At 42.1% G+C, this 24,832-nt stretch overlaps 1 protein-coding gene across 1 annotated transcript; it reads left to right on the top strand.

Moving 5' to 3' along the window:
* Positions 1-16,258: 16,258 nt before the first annotated feature.
* On the top strand, positions 16,259-18,268 carry LOC124695689. Its single transcript, XM_047228513.1, has one exon. It carries the CDS (start codon positions 16,259-16,261, stop codon positions 18,266-18,268), a length of 2,010 nt encoding a protein of 669 aa, XP_047084469.1.
* Positions 18,269-24,832: the final 6,564 nt, after the last annotated feature.

The raw sequence follows: 24,832 nt of genomic DNA, 5'->3' as shown, positions 1-24,832 counted from the left end.
TTGTTTACTATAATCACCACTTCTTTGTCTACGTTACTCTGCTTGCTTGTTATTTCACTACGCTCTTGCTATAAAACTGTTACTACTTGATAAACTCCTGCGAGCAAGTCTGTTTCAGGTGCAGCTGAATTGACAACTCCGTTGTTAAGGCTTTCAAGTATTCTTTGTCTCCCCTTGTGTCGAATCAATAAATTGGGTTTTACTACCCGCGAAGACTGCTGCGATCCCCTATACTTGTGGGTTATCACCCCTGTACAAAAGCACAAGAGGCATGGCTGTAGGATCCTCACTAAATTCTCTCATGTCTTCTTTGGTGGCTAATGAGACTAAGGAATTCACTCTCTCACTTTTCGTTATATCACTCACAACATTACAATTCTCTCGCCTATCTAATGAAGCATCCTCCAAGTTGACTTCAACTTTCTGACGAGACTCATTGAAAATTTGCTGTGGTGTCATAGGCTGTAAATTAATTTTCTTGCCCTTGAACTCCAAGTGATATGTATTAGCACGGCCATTGTGTTTCACAGAACGGTCATAGAGCCAAGGCCGTCCCAATAGTAGGTGACACACCGTCATAGGAACGACATCAAAATCAATGCAATCCTTATACGGTCCAATAGCAAACTCAACACGCACCATGTGGTTTACCTTCATCTCACCATTGTCGCTCAACCACTGAATATAGTATGGATGCGGGTGCGGTAGATACTTCAACTTCAGCTTGGTACACAACTCCTTGCTTGCTTTTTTTTTGAGAGACCTTGCTTGCTAAATTGCGGCAACTCCCGCCATCAATAATGACCTTGCAAGCCTTGTCAGGACCAACTAAAGCCTTTGTTTGGAACAAATTGCAGCGCTGAGTAGATGCACTAGGCAACACATTAAGAGCACGCTGCGACACAACAATGGTGCGAGCATCAGACGGATATGCATCTTCACCATCAGTGTCATAGTCATCATCTTCTGGAGCATTAGGATCAACATCATCTCCAGTCTCATATTCATTGTCCCCATTGATAATCATGACTTTGCGGTTAGGACAATCTCTCTTAAAGTGACCCTTGCCACCACATGTATGACAAACCATATCACGGTTACGCGCAGTAGACACATTAGAGCCACTCGTACTTGCAGCAGATTCGGACTTCTTTGTGTTAGACACATTGGAGACCGGCTTACTAGGCGAAGTAGAGTAAGGTGCGGAGCGCGTCGAAGGCGCCGGTGCCGAAGATGGTGCCGCGCGGGGTGTGAAACTCCCACCTCCTGTAGCTCGACCTTTGATCGTTGCTTCGTCAGCCAACTGTGATTCAACTTCTCTTGCATGATGTAACAATTGATTCATATTGGTGTAGCTGTAGTGACGAACAATGCCTTTGATATCATACTTCAAACCGTTGAGGAAACGCTGCATTGTCATCTCGAGAGACTCACGGTCACGGCCACGCTGCATAAGCATCTCCATCTCCATGTAGTATTCATCCACAGTCTTCACCCCTTGTCTCAATAGAGTCAGCTTATCATATTTATTCCGCAAGTAATTTGTAGGCACAAAACGAGAAGTCATCGCCTCCTTCATGGCACACCATGTGCGTATAGGTTGCTCACCATCCTCGTCTCGGTTACGAACAAAAGCATCCCACCAACGCAAAGCATAGCCATCAAATTCGGAAGAAGCAAGCTTGATTCCGATCTTCAGTATAATGTGGATGTAAGCTCCACAACTTCTCAAACTTGAGCTCCCAAGTGAGGTATTCTTCAACATCAGCTCCTCCTTCAAACTTGGGTATAGAAAACTTGGGCTTACCCAACCCATCTTCCTCATCTTGTCCACGAACATTGCGGCCAAGTGGAGCCCAACCGCGAGGACGATTACCACGTGGCGCATCACGAGCATTGTGTGCGTCATCTTGAAGCTCAGGATCTTCGTCATCTTCTTGTTGTTGTTGCGCGGTCAGATTCTCAACAGCTAAACGCAAATCAGCAAGACTGCGTTTTACATCCGTCATTTGATCTTGCATTGTAGTGACGGTCACATGAGTAGCATCCAGCTTTTGGAAGATCTCTTCAACCTTCCCATTAAGCACATCGTCCTGAGCGCGGAATTCACGTCGCATCTCATTACGAAGAGCCGCATACTCCCTCCATGTGATGATATCGGCAGCACTCTTGTTTTCCTGGTTAACAAGTTTATGATCACTAGCAGACATCATTAGTAGATTAGTGCACTAAATCAAAAATATATGGTGGTACTCTCACAACTCACTCAAAACTGATAAGAAAAGGAGATCTTACCGTTCCAAAGTAAATTAGTGTTGCTTACCACTTGTAGTAACAACTAGTGCACGGATGTAGCGAAGCGAATATCAAGGGTATAAGAACAAATCACACGACAAAGCAGGGTATATATGGGGCTGTAGGTAGGCTACCTATTTGCACCAATAACAAGCTCTAGCGCTGACCGTAGACAACCAATGATACTCACTCAAAAAGGCGATATAATGGGGCAATGCAACTATATGTGGGAAAGGTTGCAATGCACAAGAGAGACACTAGCAAAGCCCAACGAGACAGGCACAAGATTGCTCAACTACAGGTGCAGTAAAGTAAACTTAGGCCTTCACTTGATTCAACTAGCACTACACTTTTCTTTTTGGATTTTTCTTTTTGTAACACATGCAGCTATGTAGCTCTTTTTGCTTCTTTTCAATTTTCTCTCTCTCTTTTTTTTTTGATTTTCTGACACAACTCCTGGATAACACGGCCAACAGAAATATGCAGCACCGATAACCTAACGAGCAGCCTGTCGAGCGGTAAAACTAGTCTCTTATGGGGAAGTTCCTAGTCACTTTATATCGAAAGGCTGTGTCTATGGTTGGGAACAAGCACATTGTACGCTATGTGGACTCGGAGTAACAAAAACTTGACACTAAACGACAAAGTAACACAAGATGATAGAGTAAACTCAAACCCTAAAATACTAGATGGAAAGAAAAGATACGCAAAAACAACTACGAAAAGCAACTAAAACTTGAAATTAGTGCAATCTAAGGCTATGGCAAACCCTAACCCTAACTTTTTATGGCTTTTTCTGGATAGGAAAACACTCACAACTCAACTATGGGGTGGATTGTGGATGGCTTACCGAGAAAAACTGGAAATCTGATACCAAGATGATAAGGGGTGGCCCGATCTTCTCAGTAAGCAATGGGGGTGATGATGATCACGGGGTGATGGCAGAGGAGAAACACGAAGATGAAGTGAATGATAACTTGTATGACGCAACGAGATCTCTCGATTGGTCCCTGTCGCCAATGCCACAACTCTCAACCCTGCAAGATATTCGCAACTCCACACACTTGCGCACGACATAGCCCCCGACCACGAAACGGTAAGTTGCAATCGTCTAATTCCCAATGGAACAACAGATCACACAAGACTTTTTCAGGATCTACACAATATCAAGCAATATGGTGTAGGGATTCAATAGTTTTGCTAGAGCAAACAACTAAGAACTAGGGTTTATCTTGAACGTGGTCTAAAGCAGCTAGGGGGGCGTCCGGGACGACTTCTGGTCGAAAAGATACAAGAATAACCGACCCAGAATAGATCTGGTCGAGACAGACTCGGACGAATCCGGTCTGGAATCCGGTCAACCGGGCCAGGGACCGGGTCGGCCGGTCTGGCATCCGGTCAACCGGTCGGCAACCGGAAACTTCGCAACTTTCCGGTTTTTGCCGGTACGATGCATCCCATCCGGTTGGCGGCTGGTCAACCGGGCCAGGGACCGGGCTGGCCGGTCTGGAGGCCGGTCTAACCGGGTGCTGGACCGGCCTGGACGTCGTCTTCTCCTCTCGCGCATGCCTCCCGCTCCTCCCTCGCGCTACCATGAGATATATTCATGTCCAGCTCCATGTCCAGCTTCACGTCCATCTTGACGTCCGTCTTCATGTCCAGCTGCTCCTCTACTCCTCGTGCGACGCTTGTCTCCTCTTGATACCTGATGATACATAAGTAATAGGACTTAGGCAGTATAAAGTTCTCATCAATCAAAGTACCATTTAGAAACAAGTTCACATGTTCTTTAAGTAGCTTTGCACGAGCCCTTGTAATTGGTCCAATCCGAACTTCATTGGACTTGAGCTTCACAGCAGGTTCATCTTCATTTATCAATGACGGAGGTAGTGGTGTAGTAGGGATGTCCTCATCAACAAGTCTATCGATGTTTATGTTATCCTTCATGGAGATTCCTGTGGGGGTTCGAAAAATACTAGATTTTTATAGATCTAATTTCTTCTGGCAATCTGATGAGAAAAAGAAAAGATATAGACTATCTAAATGGAATAAAATATGTAGACCGAAAGATCAGGGAGGTTTGGGTATTGAAGTTCTGGAATTAAAGAACAAATGCTTACTGAGTAAATGGCTTTACAAACTTTTAACTGAAGAGGGTATGTGGCACCAAATTTTGCACAACAAGTATCTACACTCTAAAACTTTACCGCAAGTTGAGGCGAAACCTACGGAATCGCCTTTTTGGAAAGGTCTTATGAAAGTAAAATCTGATTTTTTTAGTAGAGGATTTTTCAAAGTTGGCGTTGGTTCTTCGGTGCGCTTTTGGGAGGATGTCTGGCTAGGGGATGTTCCTTTATCACAACAATATCCCTCTCTTTACAATATTGCACAACATAGAGATGTTTTGGTTTCCACAGTGTTGGCTCAAAATCTGTTGAACATTACTTTCAGGAGAGGCCTTAGTGATCATAAATATATGGAATGGTTGCATTTGTGTCAACAACTTAGTACCATTAATCTCACAGATGAACCTGATAAGTATGTATGGAAGCTTACAGAGTCGGGAATGTTTACTGTTAAGTGTATGTATCTTGATTATATGAATGGTCATACTAGATTCTTACGCAAATATTTGTGGAAACTCAAGATCCCTTTAAAAATAAAAATCTTCATGTGGTTTCTTAACAATAAGGTCTTACTTACTAAGGACAATTTGGCAAAACTTAGGTGGACAAGATCTCAAAAGTGTTGTTTTTTGTACTGATGAAACGGTCCACCATTTGTTTCTTGCATGCCCCTTTGCTACTATTATTTGGCGGATGATTTACTTTGCTTATAATATTCCGCCACCTACTAGTATCAATAATATGTTTGGGAACTGGTTGTATGGAGTTTCGAAGAAAGATAAGCAGAAAATTAGGATTGGTATATCTGCTATATGTTGGACAATATGGAACACTAGAAATGATATGATTTTTAATAATCAAAAGGGTACTAACTTTTTGCAGGTAATTCTTCGAGCTGTGCATTGGATACAGTTATGGGCTTTCCTGCTACCGGAGGAGCAGCGCAAGGATATGGATATTGGCTGCAACAGACTGCTGGTGCTTACTCAGGACTTCTATTACCGGGCTACTGGGTGGCGACACATTAATAGTATAGAGTATGGCTAGCCTATTTAGATGTTCGCTGTTCCATTGGTTGATTTATGTGGCAACCATGACGGACCCATGATTGTTTTTTCTTTCTTTCGTACTTGTTACTTGATACTGGATACTTTATATGCTTAATAAAAGGTTGTGTGTATCAATTGATGCAGAGGCTGGGGCTGTTGCTCCTTTATCGAAAAAAATACTATCTATTTATACATTGGACTACTTCAGATTAAGATTTTTTTGGAAAGAAGATAGGAAGAAAAAAAACCCCGGTTAACAACTTGGAATGTAGTTTGCCGCCCTAAAGATCAAACAGGTCTAGAGATTCATGACCTCGAGGTCAAGAACAAAGTCCTCCTTGGTAATGGATTTTTTCAGGCCTCTTAGCGAAGATGGGGTGTGGCAAAAGTCTCCTTAAGAGAAAGTATGTAGGCTCATGTGCATTGTCTCAGGTTTATTAGAAACCAAGTGACTCACACTTCTGGACTCGTCTTATGGCGACGATTTTTTTTTCTTCCCTTACGGTTCATTCCCTATAATGGATGGTTCGGAAATAAAGTTCTTAGAGGATAAATGGCTAGGTAATGCCATGGTTCAAGAATAGTATCCATCTTAATATTGTGCGCCTCAAAAACGATAAGATCGCTAAAGTGTTGGAAACTTCTCCATCAAATGTAATGTTCAAAAGAGATCTCATTGGTCCAAAGCTTACATCTTGGAATTGGTTGCTACAATATCTAGCTTTAGTCCATTTGACGTAGGGTCTGATGAGTTTCGATGGAATTTGCATAAGAGCGGTAAATTCTCTGTAAATTCTACGTATAAAGCATTAATCTAGCCACTAGATGTACCGACGAATAATAACAAAAAAAATGTTGGAAGATGAAGATACCACTAAGAAATGAAGTTTTTGCGTGGAATCTTCATCGAGGTGTAATATTCACCAAAGACAACCTTGCAAAATGTAATTAGCACGGAAGTGAAAAGTGTGCCTTTTGTCAATATGAGGAGAGTGCCACTTATTATTCCGATACAAATTTAGGTGAGTTATCCAGATAGGTTCTACTTTATACACACCACACATCATTGCAAATATATTAGACAATTGGCTAAATAGCGTGGATCATATGTTTAAGCTACTTATTAGGTTATGGGTGGTTGTTGTTATTTGGTCGCTATGACTATGTAGGAATGACAATGTATTTAATGATAAGAATTCTTCTCTCATGCAGGCTATCTACCGGTGCATAGCTACACTCCATTCCTGATCATCTCCGCGATCTGTTTATGAAAGTGTCTACATGGTTAAGGACGCACGACGAGGAATACTTTTATCCAACATGGATGTCAACGTAATTACGGATTGACCCTCCATCACCTTAGGCGCCTCTACGATGGCAACAGGTCTACTCCCCACCGGGGAGTGCCTTCTCATACTCATCCCCATTTAATAATTAGGAGATTTTTTCTCATCCCCATCCCCATTATGATCTTCTCATAATTTTGATGTTACATGTTTTACACATAAAAAATAAGCAACTTTTTTTTTGAAAAGGATTATGTATTAATCAAGATGAAAAAACATGCTTACATTCGCGCATAGCTAGTTCCGACACGCGGGAAGGAACATGACCCTGCAACAAACCACTACATAACTCCCTACTCGCAAATTTTGCAATCTCATGAGCTAAGTTATTAGCATTCCTATTCTTATAAGCTAGAATGACATTTTTTCCTTCTGGTATCAGGCGGTTGAAATCCTCTGCGATGAATCTGGCATCTGATCTATCTTCGCTGTCAGGCTTGAAGATGGACAGCAAGGATTGACAGTCCGTTTCAATAATTATCCGGTTATTAGTGTCGTTGATGGTAAGCTTCAGGCCTTCGTAACAGGATATTGCCTCACATACCTGTGCACTTCTGCAGTGTTCAATTCTACCCCAAGCAGATGCTAAGACTCTGCCATCATGGTCTCTTGCTACAGCTCCCCATGAGCCAGATGATTGTTCTATCGAGAAACTAGCATCGATATTGACTTTTGTCCAGCCAACATCAGGTTTCTCCCAACTTCCCAATTGGTCTTCTTTAGCTTGTCTTTTCTGTCTTTGCGAGTAGTATACATCACAGGTTTTTTACCTTTTCTATCCCCTTCAGCTCCTCCATTTTTTATCAACTGCATCGAGTCATGGTAGTTTTTCACAAAAATTGCAGAATGTGATATGCTTGCATCTCCTTTACCAAAGGTACAGTCATTTCGGTGATGCCAGGCACGCCACCATAAGAACATAACTTTCGCTTTCATATCTTCATTCAGGTTGTCCAGGAGGACAAGTACCCAATCTTTGCCTGTATATCTCATTGCATAATCGAAAGGTAGAGACCAGACTTTCCTGAGCTCTTGTCGTAGGGCTTTCGCAACTGTACAATCCATGACTGCATGATGACCAGTTTCAACATCCATACCACAAATATGGCATGTTGGGACTATATTAGGGATACGCCGACTGCGGTTTTCTTGCACAGCAAGGGAGTTAGTCGCTAGTTTCCAAGAAAACACCTTTACCTTCGGTGGTACATTCGCCTTCCAAATGCTTTTCCACAGGTTGCGATCACCATTTGTGCTGGAGCTGTTGCTTGCCTTTATACCCATTTTCTCATTGAGAGCTAGCTTGTATGCACTTCGAACAGAGAACTGTCCTGATTTCTCAAACTGCCATGAGATGAAGTCCTCGCTATCACTCTGTGGTAGTCTTATTTTTAAAACCTCCTCTGCATCATGAGCCATGAAGATTTGCTTCACCACATCTTCCTTCCATTCTCTGTTATCCTGGTCAATGATATCTTTAACTTTCCTAAGGCGAGACTTTGATAGATTTTTTGTAATCTTAAACTCCCCTCTAGGAATCCAATTATCCCGCCAGATCCTAACTTTCTTTCCATTACCAATTTTCCACACAATTCCTTTTTTTAATAATTCAAGACCATGGGTGATTCCCTGCCAACAAGGTGATGGATTTTGAATAAAAGCTGTGTCTGTGAGCTCACCTTTAGGGTAGTACTTTGCCTTCATCGGTCTTGCACGGAGGTCGTCGGGGAAGGCAATTAGGCGCCGAGCTTGTCCGGCCAACAATGCTTGGTTGAAAAGCTTGAGATCCTTGAAACCCATTCCTCCTTGGTATTTGCTCTTTGTGAGATTTTCCCAGCTTGTCCAGTGGATATTCCTTCGGTCATGCTCATCCCCCCACCAGAATTGTCTTATCAATTGCATCAGTTCATCACATAGCCCTACAGAGAATTTGAAGACACTCATGGTATATGTCGTTATAGCTTGCATAACTGCCTTAATTTGTACCTCCTTCGCTGCACCTGAGAGATATTTTTCCGACCAATCAGACATTTTCTTCTTATAAGTCTCTTTTATTGGAACAAACTTGTCATTTTTCATACGTCCTTCTGGTACAGGTAAGCCCAGATATTTCTCCTCAAAGCTAGTGTTTTGAACATTTAAAATCTCCATGACCTTTTTCCCCTTTACTTCAGTGACATTTTTTCCTAGAAGTAAGGAGCATTTTCCTAGACTGAGGAGCTGACCTGTGGCCTGTTCATAGTGATTTAATATATTCTTCACTTCAGTAGCTTGCTGTTCTTCCGCCCAAAAGAAAAGTAAACTGTCATCTGCGAAGAGCAGATGAGAGATCCCTGGACTATGGCGGCAGATCTTCAGTTCTTGTAGTCTTCCTTCGACAATACTATTCTGGATTAATTTGGATAAACCTTCTGCAACCAATAAAAAAAGGTACGGGGATAAAGGGTCCCCTTGCCTTAGGCCTCTGGTTGGGTTGAATCTCCTTAGGTAATTTCCATTTAGTCTGACCCTATAAGTGACTGATTTTACACAAGCCATTATCCATTGAATCCATTTGCCATCAAAACCCAATTTTACTAACGCTCCTTCCAGGTATTTCCAATCCACTCTATCGTATGCTTTTGCTAGGTCCAATTTATAAGCACAAAACTCTCCTTTTTTATCTTTTTGGACTTGGAGAGCATGTATGCACTCGAAAGCGATTAGTGCATTATCAGTAATTAATCTCCCAGGTATGAAGGTGCTCTGGGTTGGAGAGATTATTTCTTGCAGCAGTGGTCTTAACCTGTTCACTAGGCATTTTGAGACAACCTTGTAAATTACATTACACAGGCTTATTGGTCTGAAGTCTCGAAGAGATTCCGGATCGTTCTTTTTTGGTATTAGTACAATCACTGTGTCGTTGACTCCATCAGGCATATAACCTGTCTTGAAAAATTCTTTCACCCCTTTGATCACATCTTCCTTTAGAGTGCCCCAGTGTCTCTGGTAAAAACGTGCTGGAAAACCATCTGCTCCAGGTGCTTTTAAAGGGCCAATTTGGAATAGTGCAGTACTGATTTCGTCATCTGAGAATTCCTTACAAAGGTCTTCATTTATTGGTAAAATAACAACAAATTAGTATGATATGTTAAATATTATTATAATATACTACTCTAGGCATAATATTACAACATATTTCATATAAAAATATACCGATGTATATATATATATATATATATATATAGGTAAAGTAATTGGGGCACCATGGTGTCCAGGCTCCCAGATCGCCAGCCGTTGGATTGATATATATATATATATATATATATATATATATATATATATATATATATATATAGGTAAAGCAATGTAGAAATGTTGGGCCACCAAATGCCTTTAAGAACACGGCTATGCTTTCCTAATTCCCTTGTATCAAAATCCCACTAATCAAGGACGACGGATTTTTCAAATCGACGATAGTTGGGCCTACATATACCTTAATTCTCGCCCAAATCATTCTACATACCTCGTTCGGATTAATAAACGCCCAATAATCGGGCACGGTGCATACAAGGCAATTGATCAGGTATGAAATTATGTAGTTCACCAAACAAGGCAACAAAATATTTAGTAACTTAAAAAAATCACATCTCTCTTCTCATGCAGCGTGCATGCAAATATTTCCTAATATACCTACGCTAACGGGTTAACCCGAAAGTAGAAACCCGATCAGCCAGCAGAATCCAGATACCCATCGTGCGGTCACGATGCATGGTGCCCATGCTCCTTGGTGCCCCATTTGAGCTTCCTAAGTAATTGGGGCACCATGGTGTCCAGGCTCCCAGATCGCCAGCCGTTGGATTGATTTCCAGAAGATGAGAGGAATCCGTGTATATCTTGTGATGCAACCCGTTAGTGAAGGAGCAAACCCGTTTTCTCAGCTCCAACGATAATTCTAAGATATTTCCATTTTTGATTTGCATGCATGCACCGGCCATGATTGGAAAGATCAATATAGCAATCTCTTGCCAAAGAAAATGCATGCCTATTTTCGTATTTTCAATCAGCCCTGATTTACGTGTCCATAATTGCTTAAAAAAAAACAAATTGAACACATACCTCCCACGTATTTATAAGATCCCAATCAGTGCAGAAATTCACACCAAAGGTTGCAAATCATTTTCTAACCTTAGACGAGTAAACATCTGTTTGGACCCTGCTTGGTCGAGGTATGTCATGGTGCCGTGATTGTATGTTCATGATTTTTTGTATGCCCGCATCAGTCATGGCTGCCAGGCAGATCTCAGATATTGACATTTTCCGTGGCTAAAATTTTCGCCGCACGGGTGCCTATGTAGCTGTGGCTGCCGTGCATATCATCTCGTTCATCTTCACTCTGAAATCCATGAACATTTATCAATTTTTTGTTAATTGTAGGTATCTTGGTGTCCAGGCTATAAAAGTGTGCTAGTGCTAGAAAAAAACATGCATCTTTGACTGGCCGCCGTAATATGGCTATCCGCGGACACCACCATGATGATGGCTTCATGGACCTCCGCCCAGCTGGTAAACAATTCCTATTAAATTTATCCTCCCAATTTCTAGGTAAACCATCCCCAATCAGAGCGCAAACTATTTTTTCACATACTTTTAAAAAAATCGTTCTAATAGAAATATCAAGTACATACAAATTTGGAGGGTTGAAAGTGGAATCTACAATTTAGTGCTGATGAGGGACTGTAATGGCACTGCGTGTACACGGAAGCTGAAATATCTGAATACTCATATGTTCATGTTGTTTATTTATTTATCTTTCTCAACACAGGATTGCATGGATGAGATTAGAACCGACATTCTGATGGATATTCTTCCACTCAAAGGGAATGCTGCGTCATTGCTGTCGTTTCTTCAAGAATTGATGATACAGTACACATTTAGAGATCCAAGAGGCAACACATGTGGACAGAGTTAGTCGGAAGATGACACATCGGCTACAAAATGTCAAAACACGTGTTGTCATTCCTGAGAATAAGAAATCGTTTCAATAAGTACAATTTTGTTTGCTTCAAACGATGTGCTTAGTATACTTTCTCTTTTTCTGTAATAAATACAATATGTCTGCTTCTGGAAATACTAGGGTACCGATAATGGTTTTAAGATGTTTTTTTCGTTCTCCTAAGATATTCAATACAATATTTCTTTGCTATCAGGTATCATATCTGAACATCTACCTATTATATGCCCACGGGCACATACCCTTACTAACCACCAGAATGCTCACAATTCTCGAAAAGTATCATTCTAGCTCGCACTGCTATCGTTTTTTTGCGGAAACATGGTACAACATAACTAAAACTTCACCAGGTACCTCGAGTATGTAAAAAATTTGAGTATACAATCAAGTATAACATTATATGTGCCTCGAGTGTAACATGATCTAGGTCTCCCATGATGCTCACAATAAGATGTACTCTCCCCTTTCCCAACAACTCATACTAGGTATCGGTATTTCCAACGTACCCTGATACCCAAGTTACCTAGAAGACCTCTCATAATCCTTGATAAACCCTGAATTCCTCACAACGCTCATAATAAGAGGTTTTATTCCCTTCCCCAATAATTTATACTAGGTATAGGTGTTCCCCAAACATACCATGTTACCCCGAGGTATCGTCATGATCTCTTATACTCCTTGCATAATACCTCGATACATCACACCCCACGATATCAACGTGAACTCTCATACTCCTTAGTCAAATAACTTGATCCCTCGATACCTAAAAGACAAAACATCGATTTCTAGATACCTCGGAAAACAGCTCGATCCCTCGACACCTATAAGATCTCTCATGCTTCTTAAACAATGGGGTCGACCCCTTGATACCTACAAGACAATACATCGATACCTTGACACATCGATACCTTCATACATTAATACCTGCATACCTCTTTCAAACAGCTTGACCCCTCAATACATGTAGGACAATACATCGATACCTAGATAGCTAGGACGATAGCTTGATAACTAGATACCTTGTTCAATAGCTCGATAACTACAAGAAAACACATCGATGCCACTCAATACCTACACGATAACACATCGATACCCTGGCACATCGATACCTTGATCCATCGATACATACATACCTCTTTCAAACAGCTCGACCCCTCAATACCTACAAAACAATACATTGATACCTACATACTTCTTTACGTACAAGACAATACATCGATACCTAGATACCTAGGACAATACAGCGATACCTAGATACCTAGGACAATACATCGATACCTAGATACCTAGGCCAGTACGTACAAAACAATACATCGATACCTAGAACAATACATCGATACCTAGATACCTAGGACAATACATCGATACCTAGATACCTAGGACAATAGCTCGATAACTCGATACTGGTACCTCGAGTATGATACGACCTGAGCTCCTCATGGTGCTCAAAATGTAGGTATTGGTACTTTCAACATACCTCACACCCCATGATATCAACGTGAGCTCTCATACTCCTTAGTCAAATAACTCGACCCCTCGATACCTACAAAACAAAACATCGATATATGAATACCTAGAACAACAACTTGATCCTACGATCCCTATAAGAGCTCTCATGCTCCTTAAACAATGGGGTCGACCCCTCGATACCTATAAGACAACACATCGATATTGTGACACATCGATACCTTGATACATCGATATCTACATACCTCTGTCAAACAGCTCAACACCTCAATACCTACAAGACAATAGATCGATACCTAGATACCTAGGATGTCGATATCTACATACCTCTGTCAAACAGCTCGACCCCTCAATACCTGCAAGACAATACATCGACACAGAGATACCTAGGACAACAAATCGATACCTATAAGAGCTCTCATACTCATTGGACAAAGTGGTTGACCCAATACCTACAATACAATACATCGATACGTTCACACATCCATACCTCGATATCTATAAGACAATATATCGATACCTAGATACCTAGGACAACAACTCGATACCTACAAGAGCTCTCATACCCATCGGACAAAGTGGTCGATCCCTCGATACCTATAAGAGCTTGCATATACTCCTCGTACAAATAGCTCGATCCCTTGATACCTACAAGACAATACATCGATACCTCGATACCTCAGAACACCAGCTCAATCCCTCCATACCTACACGAGCTTTCATACTACTCAGACAGTAGATCAATACCTCGATACCAATACCCCGAGATATTATCATACACCCTCACACCTCAAGGTATCGAGCTGAACCATCATATTCCTAGGGAAATTTCTCGGTACCTCGATACCTCGGGCAAATAAGACACAAAGACCTATCAATGATTACATATCGCAACATCTCAAATTGATTTGTCGCAAGATTATTTTACATAAGGTCATCGACTAAGAGGTGTCCATTGCTTATATTGCCTAAAGATCATATGAAGGTATGTGAATACAACTGATGTGACGTTAGAATTTATAGACTATGTAGTTTAACTAGTACACCTAATGGTCGTCATTTCCCATTTTGACAACCATACTTGGTCGTATGCATACCCAGTACAATGTGCGGCACTAATAGTACTCTGTATTTGTTAACCACGTATCATAAAAAAATGAGTAAATGAATATACAGTAGATATTAAGGAGCATTTAATATTATATATACCCGAATTAAACTTTCCAAAATTGTTTCTATTAACCGTGCAAACTTATTTTGTGCATCTTCCCAATTTGATTTTCCAAATATAGAAATGTTGGGCCACCATATAAACTGAATGACAAATATGCACCATCCTCGTTTATAGTAATGAGCCTGCTAATTTTGGGCGAAGGATACTTCCAAATGTAGAAATGTTGGGCCACCAAATGCCTTTAAGAACACGGCTATGCTTTCCTAATTCCCTTGTATCAAAATCCCACTAATCAAGGACGACGGATTTTTCAAATCGACGATAGCTGGGCCTACATATACCTTAATTCTCGCCCAAATCATTCTACATACCTCGTTCGGATTAATAAACGCCCAATAATCAGGCACGGTGCATACAAGGCAATTGATCAGGTATGAAATTATGTAGTTCACCAAACAAGGCAACAAAATATTTAGTAACTTAAAAAAATCACATCTCTCTTCTCATGCAGCGTGCATGCAAATATTTCCTAATATACCTACGCTAACGGGTTAACCCGAAAGTAGAAACCCGATCAGCCAGCAGAATCCAGATACCCATCGTGCGGTCACGATGCATGGTGCCCATGCTCCTTGGTGCCCGTGGGCATATAATTGGGGCACCATGTATATATATATATATATATATACATGTATAACGGGGAATAGCGGGGATCGCGGATGTGGAGACCTTTTAATTCCCATCCCCAATTTAGATCCCCTAGTGGACGAATTTCCCACTGGAGTACGAGAAAAGAGGCCCCATAGGCATCCCTAGGTGCCTTTACAATGATTACTTGTATTCCACCTTTTATTTTACAGTCATAATAGATGTGCTTGACATACAACTCCTACCTTTTTGGCAGGCGTATTTATAGAAATATTTGGATGAAAAGGAGATTTTTTTTCATAGTACACTCTTTCTACTTTTTAGCAAAATCAATATCATTTCTGGCAGCAATGAACATCCAAAACCAAAGGGTTTTTTCGAAGGAACAACGACAAACAAATAAACAATCAAACAAACATACAAATAAACAAACAAACAAACAAAAAGGTTTCGGAATAATTTTAATTGATCGATGTACCTTTATGTGTCAAAATATTTATATTAACTAATTGATGTATTTTTATGTGTCCAATCACTCATGATAATATTCCTAGAACAAACCCCATGTATAAATGGACAACCATCTCTTAGAATTAGAAAGGATATTTTAACCTTGAATGGAGGAAGAAGATGAATAAAATATTTGCATGTGCTCTTCCCCTGAAGTGAGGTTTTGCAGAAACTTCTTGAACTCTCAGCTACGCATACAATACAAGCCTTGGAAGGCAATGTGAAGCAATACGAGAAGGGGGTATACAATACAGTCAGTTGGGGTTTATGGAAGATGCACGGTTCCATCACCTAACAGTAAGTCTTCTTTTTTTTTACTTGTTTTACTGCTCAAACATGTAATAGCATATACATCTCACTTTCTCACATCTATAAAGTTACACTATTTACAGCTTCAAATCACCATGAAGCACATCCTCCTCCTCCTCCCCAATCATTCTTACCCTGCCACCCCTTTCTCTTTCCTTCCATCAATCTCTTTCCCCTCCATTCCCCTCTCAGACCATGCCGAAGAGAACCTCACCACAACGAGCCACAATGCCTCCTCTTGCATCGATCCAAGGAGCAACGGCACGGGTTGGTAGCATCTAATAGCAGACAAAGCCCGGCGGCACCGAGGGAGCACAAGATCGACGGAGAGGAAGACGACAATGGCCGCACAGCTGCGCATCGACAGCGACAGCGCTGGAGGAGTCCACGACTACGGCGGCAATGCGCTGGTGTTCTCGGTCCTCCACGACCTGCTCGGCGCCGCGGCCTTCCTCGCCTCACACCCGCTCCACGCCGCCTACGTCCTCTTCTTCTCCCGCTACCTCCTCTGGCTGGCCTCCTTCTTCTGCCCGCTCCTCGTCTCCACGTCCCTGCTCCTGGCTGTGCTCGTCACCGCCGGCCCGTACGTCACCACGGGGTGGCCGGGGGTGAGCTCACTCGGGAGGACCTGCGGCATTGCCGTCGCCGCGCTCTGCGCCGAGCTCCGGCCGGACGGCGGAGGCGTCAGCCTGGTTGGGCAGCTCTGCTCCTTCGTTCTCGGTCCAGCTGACGTCGCCGCGGTTCTCCGCGTCGGCGAGATCATGGGTGAGCTGTGCGACATCAGTGCTGGTTCTTGCTTTCTCTTGGAAGAGAAGACCTTCTTCTTGTCAGGTACCCAAGACGAAGAGGGCATCAGGGTCACATTGCAGAGTCCAATTGGAGAAGAGATCTTCCTGGAACATGGGGATTTTTATGAAGATGTCTTCAAGGATAAAATTGAGGACAAGAATGTAGTTTCTGAGCATCTCAAGGGTCCTGTCTCTTCTCCTTCTTCTTCAGAGCATTGCTGTCAAAGTGAGACATTATTCGTCCAAGAAATAAAAGAGCAGGAGAAAAGCATCGAGGTACAGAGTATAAGCTTGTCAGTGATAGATGGTGGAGTCGGTGGTGGGGTTGAGGAGAAGAGATTGGAGTGTGATCCCGTGCCGGTGGAGACCAAGAAATGTGAGTGGCCCAAGTCACATTCCTCGATTTCTCGGCGAATAAGACAGTGGGAAGACGTGACATCTGGCAATTTGAAGCGAGTTCCTGATGACACCCTTGAGAAGATTCCGGTGGATAACAGTCTGGAGAAGGCCTCATTTAAGGATGTGAAGGTAATCATACAATTGGAGACCGAATCTTGCAACAAAGAAGGCGGTGTAAACCAACTTGCTCAAGAGATTGTTTCTGTTGGAGAATCTGACCAGACAGAGAAAGAATCTTGCAACAAAAAATTCAGTGACCTTGCTCAAGACATTGTTTCTGTTGGAGAATCTGACCAGCCAGAGAAGGAATCTTGCAACAAAACATTCAGCGACCTTGCTCAAGAGATTGCTTCCGTCGGAGAATCTTACAGAGAACAGCCAGAGCAGGAATTTGTAGATGTCAAGGAATTGTTGCAGTCGAAGACCGAAAAATGCAGCAAAGAACTGGAACCTGAAGAAAACGCCCCGATTGAGCAAACCCAAGAAGAAATGCAAGAACAGAATGTGCAGCCAGAACCAGAATTGCAAGAGCAGAGCCACATGGACACCCAGAATGAACAAGACTTCCAAGATGTGGAACCTCTGAAAGAGTTAGGCGATCAGGAGCACAAGGATGCGGATGAAGAATCTGAAACCCTGCAGGATGATGCCAGGGAGGAGAATCCCCTGAAGTCGACATCCATCGCTCGGCGCGTGCACACACGAATCTCGTCGGAGAGCCTCGTCGGTGAGGCGTCACCGGGCAAGGAGAAGGAATGGAAGAGGACGCTGGCGTGCAAACTCTACGAGGAAAGGATCCAGCTCAAGCTCCTCCGCGACCGCGCCGTCGTCGGGGCATGCAGTGACGACATGGACATGCTCTGGGAGGCCTACGAGACAGGCGGGGGCAGCAGCGCCACTGCCGGCGACACGAAGCGTGGCGGCAGCAAGGCGAAAAGGGGGAACGCGCAAGACGAACTCGTGGACGAAGGTGAGTTAGAGGAGGATGAAGATGTCGACGATGAAGGTACAGTGAGGCAGCTGTGCTGCCTTCAGGCTCTCAAGTTCTCCACCAGGAAGATGAACTTCGGAGGTGGCAAACCGAGCCTGGCCAAGATCTCCAAGGTCCTCAAGAGGATGACCGCGCTTTCGAGGGTCGGATCACGGCGTAACGTGAAGGGGTGAAGATCAGCAATGGTGAAACGTGCATCGCATGGATGATTTTCCTGAATCTATAGTTGTGGTAGCAAGAATTGTTCAGTACATCCGTGTTGCTTGGTTTTTTTCTTGGGGAAACATGGTTGCTTGTTTCCAGTTTGTGTATACGTATATGATTATGCTTTCAATTGGGTGTGTTTTGTTCATGCGTTTGATAAATGTCTCTATAACCAAGTGAAATGATTTGGTGGTCTACTTAAATGCTCATACTCCAGTGAGGGAACACAGAGCAGCATATTAGTCTACTTCTTCTATTTACAACATGGAAAGAATATTACCTCCGCTCTCTGTATCAATAATGCATATAACCCACTTTTAATTTTCGATAGACCTAAATATTGCATCAAGACAATACAAGAAGAAGGTAAGTATGTGCAGAAATAGAACATAAAAGATAGTCAAACCGTTTGAGGGCCGATCCGTGGAATATGTAGATATCCATGCTGGATATAATCCTCCTTGTCCGTCCAATGCCTCTGCTTGATACATGTGTTGGGCCATGCTCCTCCATTTGGAGATGTACTGACAGCCCAAGATATTCAACACGTATGAACTCTTCATCAAGATTCACATTTGACGGCTGAGCTGCCTTCTTGAGAGGTGAAAAGGAGAAAACCTTACCTAGGGGTGGACCCAAGTGTAGCTCAGTGGGGGCACTCAAAATTTCGAATTTTTTGAGTGTTCGTTCATATTTGACTAAAACTTCTTCAGATTTTGCAAATTATACAAGGAATGCCCCTACTCATATATTTTGCTGGGTCCGTCACTGACCTTAGCAACCTTTGGTGGCTGTGTGAGCGAGCAAGAGAGAAGCCAAAACATGGCTTCTCGATAAGAGGGTGAGAGAACACACAAAAACAACACAAGTAAGTGAGAACAGAGGAGGAAAGAGGGGTGTTTTATATCCATATTTCTTAGATCTGGCTAGCATGTCTTCAAGCCAATGATTGGAGACTCAAGCTTGATTCGATTGGCTCCAAACTTTGTGAATTTTTTCCTTACTCTGAGTACTTTGATCTGGTTATCTGGTAGGTTTGTGGTGAACAAGATATGACAGCGTTTTTTTTTTACTTTAGACTACTGCAGTTTCAACATAGATTAGTTTTGGTAGGCGAGCAGTTTGATAGGCAAATGATATTCGATTGAGCTGCTTTTTTGGTGAGTAGATCGGGTACGGAATGACGATATACGGGAGAGAGTTGGGGTACCGCCGATTGAAGAGAAGCTGGTCCAACATCGTCTCAGATGGTTTGGACATATCCAACGGAGGCCTCCGAAAGCGCCACTGCATAGCGGACGGATAAAGCGTGCTGAGAATGTTAAGAGGGGTCGTGATAGACCAAACTTGACATGGGAGGAGTCCGTTAAGAGAGACCTGAAGGTTTGGAATATCGACAAAGATTTAGCCATGGACAGGGGTGCGTGGAACTAAGCTATCCACGTTCCAGAACCATGACTTGGCTTCGAGATCTTATGGGTTTCAACTCTAGCCTACCCCAACTTGTTTGGGACTGAAAGGCTTGGTTGTTGTTGTTGTTATGTTGGGAACGCATAGAGAGCTCTTCACAAACTACACAACAAATGATTTTGGTGTTGTGAATATGGAAAGCAATGATAGAGCAAAAAACACTATAGGAGGATATGCACACTTGAAGACTGAAAATGGTATGACACTAGTGTTCAAGTCGGGTAGGCATGTTGAGGCCCTACTAGTCAACATTATCTCGGATGGGGTTTCGTGATGGAGATGGGTACTTGAGCATATTTAGAAATACGCAATACAAGATCACTAAAGAAAATCTTATTGTTTCAGAAGATAAAATGGCTTTAATTTTGTATCATATTCATGCTAAGCTTCTTTGATGCTTGTGTCAATGCATTGCGGAAACATGATGTGTGTGCTTTGTGGCACAAGAGACTGGGACACCAGAGTGGGATGCTAGTGTGATAGCTCCCAAGTGCAAGGGATCGATGTAGCACTTCTCAATGTGGAAGTATAGGGTATCAGGCCACCGGACGAAGTAGGTAAAGCACTTTATTCCCTCAAACTATAGTGTCATAATTCTAGTTATCTATGCAATGAACAGTTTAAAGTGTCAATGTGTGATTGGTTGTTTTCAAAGATGTTGCAACAAGGTTATGAATGTTAGAAAACACAAATATCTCCCAATCTTCTACAATTCAAGAGGACGTGACTAAGGTTTTACTCTTATGTAAGCAATGGACCTAGGTTCATATAGGTTCACTTGATCTCTCTCTCAGACAACGGTGACATAGTTATAAGACGTAAATCATACACAAGTGTTATGCAAAATATTCATATGGACATCACGTCCTAGCATAGATATTTCCTTAAGTTTCATGACATGAAGCTGAGAAACAAAGTACCCTTAAGGTCTACTAGTTGTTACCAGCTACAGGTACTTGATCTCTTTTTGTCCCTAGACTGTATCTACCAAACATGCATCAACTATTTATGTATCTTAGATAACAAATCTCGGTTCCACTACATCTAACACACAACACACTCTTTTTTGTCTACTGCAAGGAATAAGCATAGAAGAATTACATAGAAGCACACAACTTCTTAGGGAGGAGCAAAAATAGGTGCACCCGTGTACACAAGCAAATACTCTCCTAGTAATTGATCCCAGGGCCAATATATATACACGAGCAAACAAGGGAATATTAATATCTAGAGTCCAACGGCTGCATAAAGTTTTGAGGTCCCTTATTTCCCCTACAACATGCATCACAAGAATTGGGATGCAATTTCTGCCAATTCCAACCAACCCGCATCATCTTCAGCAAGCTATAGTGCAATCCTATGTCATATGCAAATATACAAAGAGTATAAAATGCATCTATAAATATCTGGAAATAACAACAAGTTCATGATCGCATAACCAAAGATCCATCATAAGAATTACATCTTTAGTTCATAATCATGTAAGTAAGCTCATACGGGCTAACAACATGATAAAACATAGAGAGATTCGATCAAGACACTACCATGAACCCCAACTCCGGGGGGTGACTACTCCCTCCTAGTGTTGGAAAGAGGTGTGATGGTATTAGTGAAGTGATGATGAACAAGATCAGTCCCGCGGTGATGATGACGGCGGAAGCCCAGGACGATGATGTGCGGCGGATGCCCTAGGGAGTGGCGGGATCTTAACCATGGGATCTAACCCTTTTTTATTTAAGGACACTTGGGCACCTATAGAAACAAGACTCCTATCTATCCCCACAAGCCCATAGAACCAAGTCATGGACGAATACATCATATATGGAAAGAGTTGGAGTCAATCCCGTCATCCACTATATTTCTTGTTGTGGCCATCACTTGGCCAAAAAAAAATCTAGATCAAAATAGCCTAATATTTTCCTTGCTCCTTTTGGTATTTCCAAAAAAGATAGCATAAACATGGGTATGCTTGTAAGCACAAAGTTAATAAGGAGACTAACCTATCACCATAGGATAAAATCTTTCCCAACCAACTTGCTATTGTTTTATCAAAAAAATCCTCAACCAGGTTCCATTCGTTGTTATTTAACTTGCGAAAACGAATTGGTATTTCCAAATATGTAAAAGGGAAGGATCCTGACACGCAATAAAAAAGATTCCTATATTGATATCCTACTTATTTATCTTGATCGTAACAAAAGACTTCACTCTTGTGAAAGTTAATTTTCAATTTAGATAATTGCTCAAAGATATTAGATTAAGTTTCATGTTCACGGCCTTTTCTAAGTTATGCTCCATAAAAATTATAGCATCATCAACATATTGAAGCATCGAAACTCCCCCCTTGTAATAAGACCATATATGTACTTCACCATCTTCTTTTGCCCTTGTAATAAGAATAGCCAATACATTACCAGTATATTAAAAAGAATAGGATAAAGAAGATCTCCTTGTCAGCATCTCCACTCGTCACCCCGAGAAGCCCCCCACGAGCCGTTTTTTACATCCGGACGGCGAAAAACGGCCCAGTCGCGCCCCCAGGTTCTCGTTTTCATCCGGATTTGGGTCTAAATTCATCCGGCGATCCCACGCCATCCCCGGCCCCCCGGGGAGCGCTCGGGGACTCCGGATGGAGCAAAACCAATCGCCCACGCCCACGTGTCTCCTCTTTCGTCCGGACTCCCCGGGCCATCCTCTTTTTCCCCGAGAAACGCCGCTTGGGGAGCACACGACTGGAAATATACTGCCCCCCAGGCCAAATTTTCGTCCAATCCGGACGAAAATTTCGCCGGATTTGGGCGTGGGGAGCGTCAACGAGTGGGGATGCTCTTAGAGTACACACAATGCGAGTATCATAGCTGGTATCATGCATTACATGCATGCAAAAAGCTGATGTGTCACATCAATTAATGATCAATTAATGATGAAAGAGATGATAGTGGTATCATAGGTAGATACCGTATCATAGCACGTAGAACTAGAAAAATTAATGTCAAACAAATCTTGTACACACTTTTGTATTGAGATTCTACAAATCATTAAATACATGTAACATATGATACTACTACATGATACTATGCATTATGAAGATAGTATCGTACACTAGTACTCCCTCCGTTTCATTGCTTAAAGCGTTTTTTTTTTTGAGATTTTTCTCATAGAACAAGGCGCATGCAGGTATTAGATGGTAACCTGCCAAAATTACCCCTCCATAAACCGCACAACAGTTATGATAAGCGCTATAATCAATGCGGGCTACTCAATTAGGGGAGACCCCGCGCATGTACAACAGGAATCGAGGAGTTTGGTGAGCTGGTTACAGGAGGAGTAAATGAGAGAAATAATAGGGAGAGATGGGCAGTTAATTAGGGGCAAATGTGGAAAGAGATATTCTTGCATGCATCTCCTTAATCCTAGTGACAGAATTTTTACGCCATTTCCTTTGAGACGGAGGGAGTATCAGATGCATGATACTACTATATGATACTCCCTATTGTGACTAGTCTTAGCCCTTTTCGAGTTCCAAAGCAATGACCCATGTCATCATTTATTCCTACACCTCCTGTATTAATAGAATCATATGCATCCATTGACACCATTTAGGGTCAAACCCTTTCATGTGAAATACTTGTTGCAGAAAAGGCAACTTGATTTCGTTGTACGCCTTTTCAAAATACATCTTAAAAAATACCATCAATTTTCTTCCTATGAAGTTCATGGATGATTTCATGCAACACCAACACTCCTTATAAAATGTGTCTACCTGGCATAATAGTTGTTTGTGCGGGTTTTATTAATAAAAAATGGGATGATATTGCTGAATTTAGGCAGCATTTTCCTTTTTCGACATCAAGAAAATAGTGCCAAAGTTTAGATGAAAAAGAGGTAACTGGCCTTCTTGGAAACCTCTAAACATGGCCATCAAATCTATTTTAATAACATTCTTGTATGTTTGATAAAAGTCAACATGTGTTTCTTTCCATTTGCATAATAGCTCAATATACTTTGTTTTTGGTGAAGCCAGCTTCACAATAGTTTAGTCTACAAGTGTTGACTTCCTTTACCTTATTCCATTCGTCCTATCCAAGCGGTTTTGTGCTGATAGGAATTTCGACAGGGCGACACCACAGTCACCAAGAAGGAAATGCAGACATGGACAAACTTGTAACTTCCACTCTTTGTTTGTCGACTAGGGTGCATAGATAATTTTCTTGTAAGCGTGCAAAGTGGTCATGGCACATGAGTGGAAGAACAAGTGCAAACTGCAAAGTGACATTCCATGAAGACGGGGTCGGCGCCGGCAGCAATGGCCAAGAGTTCCTTTGTGCACACGTGTGAACTTTTCTTTGTAAGGATTGATGATGGTTACTGCTCTGGTGCGTTGGTCTTTGAAGCTTTACCACAACGACTTTAGTTTCGTGTGTGCAAGTTTGTTAAAGTGGGTTGCTCGCAGGTTAGGATTAGCCACTGCTTTACGAATTTTGCAAGAGCAGAGTACCAATCTAATGTATGGCTCGATTCAGACCCGAAAGCATGATTCGGGAACTGGATTTAGAGCGTCTTTTAACCCTTTCTCAGTAAGGAAATTCTCTTTTACCCGAAAAAAAATACTAATCTGAAACCACACCAAGACGAAAAACGACTGAATTCTATGATATCCGCCGAACACACAACTCTACATGCTGTCCGCTAGATGCACCACCAGAGCGAGGATAGGGCAGGGAGGACATCATTCTAACTTCGGGATGTAGCCGCCACCTTACCATACCCGAAGAAGACATTGAAAACAAGCTAAATGAAAAATTAAAATATTTCCACTAATGAGAGGCCGTGATTCGCCACGCCTCCAAGCCAAAGCCACCAGAGAAACGGAGCAGAGCGGCAGCATCGCGAGCGAGGGACAAAATCCTAGATGGGTTTAGAGGTGACTTAGGATCGCCTCTTCTATGCCCTGTACCGGTGAGAGTAGTAGATATTTATTTAAAAAGACTGAATGTCTGAATCACAACACCTGCAAAGAAAATACAAGGTTCAGATACCCAAAACGCACATCCGATACAATG

Source organism: Lolium rigidum, chromosome 3, assembly GCF_022539505.1.
Source record: "Lolium rigidum isolate FL_2022 chromosome 3, APGP_CSIRO_Lrig_0.1, whole genome shotgun sequence".
In the NCBI taxonomy this organism is placed as follows: domain Eukaryota; kingdom Viridiplantae; phylum Streptophyta; class Magnoliopsida; order Poales; family Poaceae; genus Lolium; species Lolium rigidum.
This window is presented reverse-complemented; position numbering and strand designations above follow the sequence as displayed.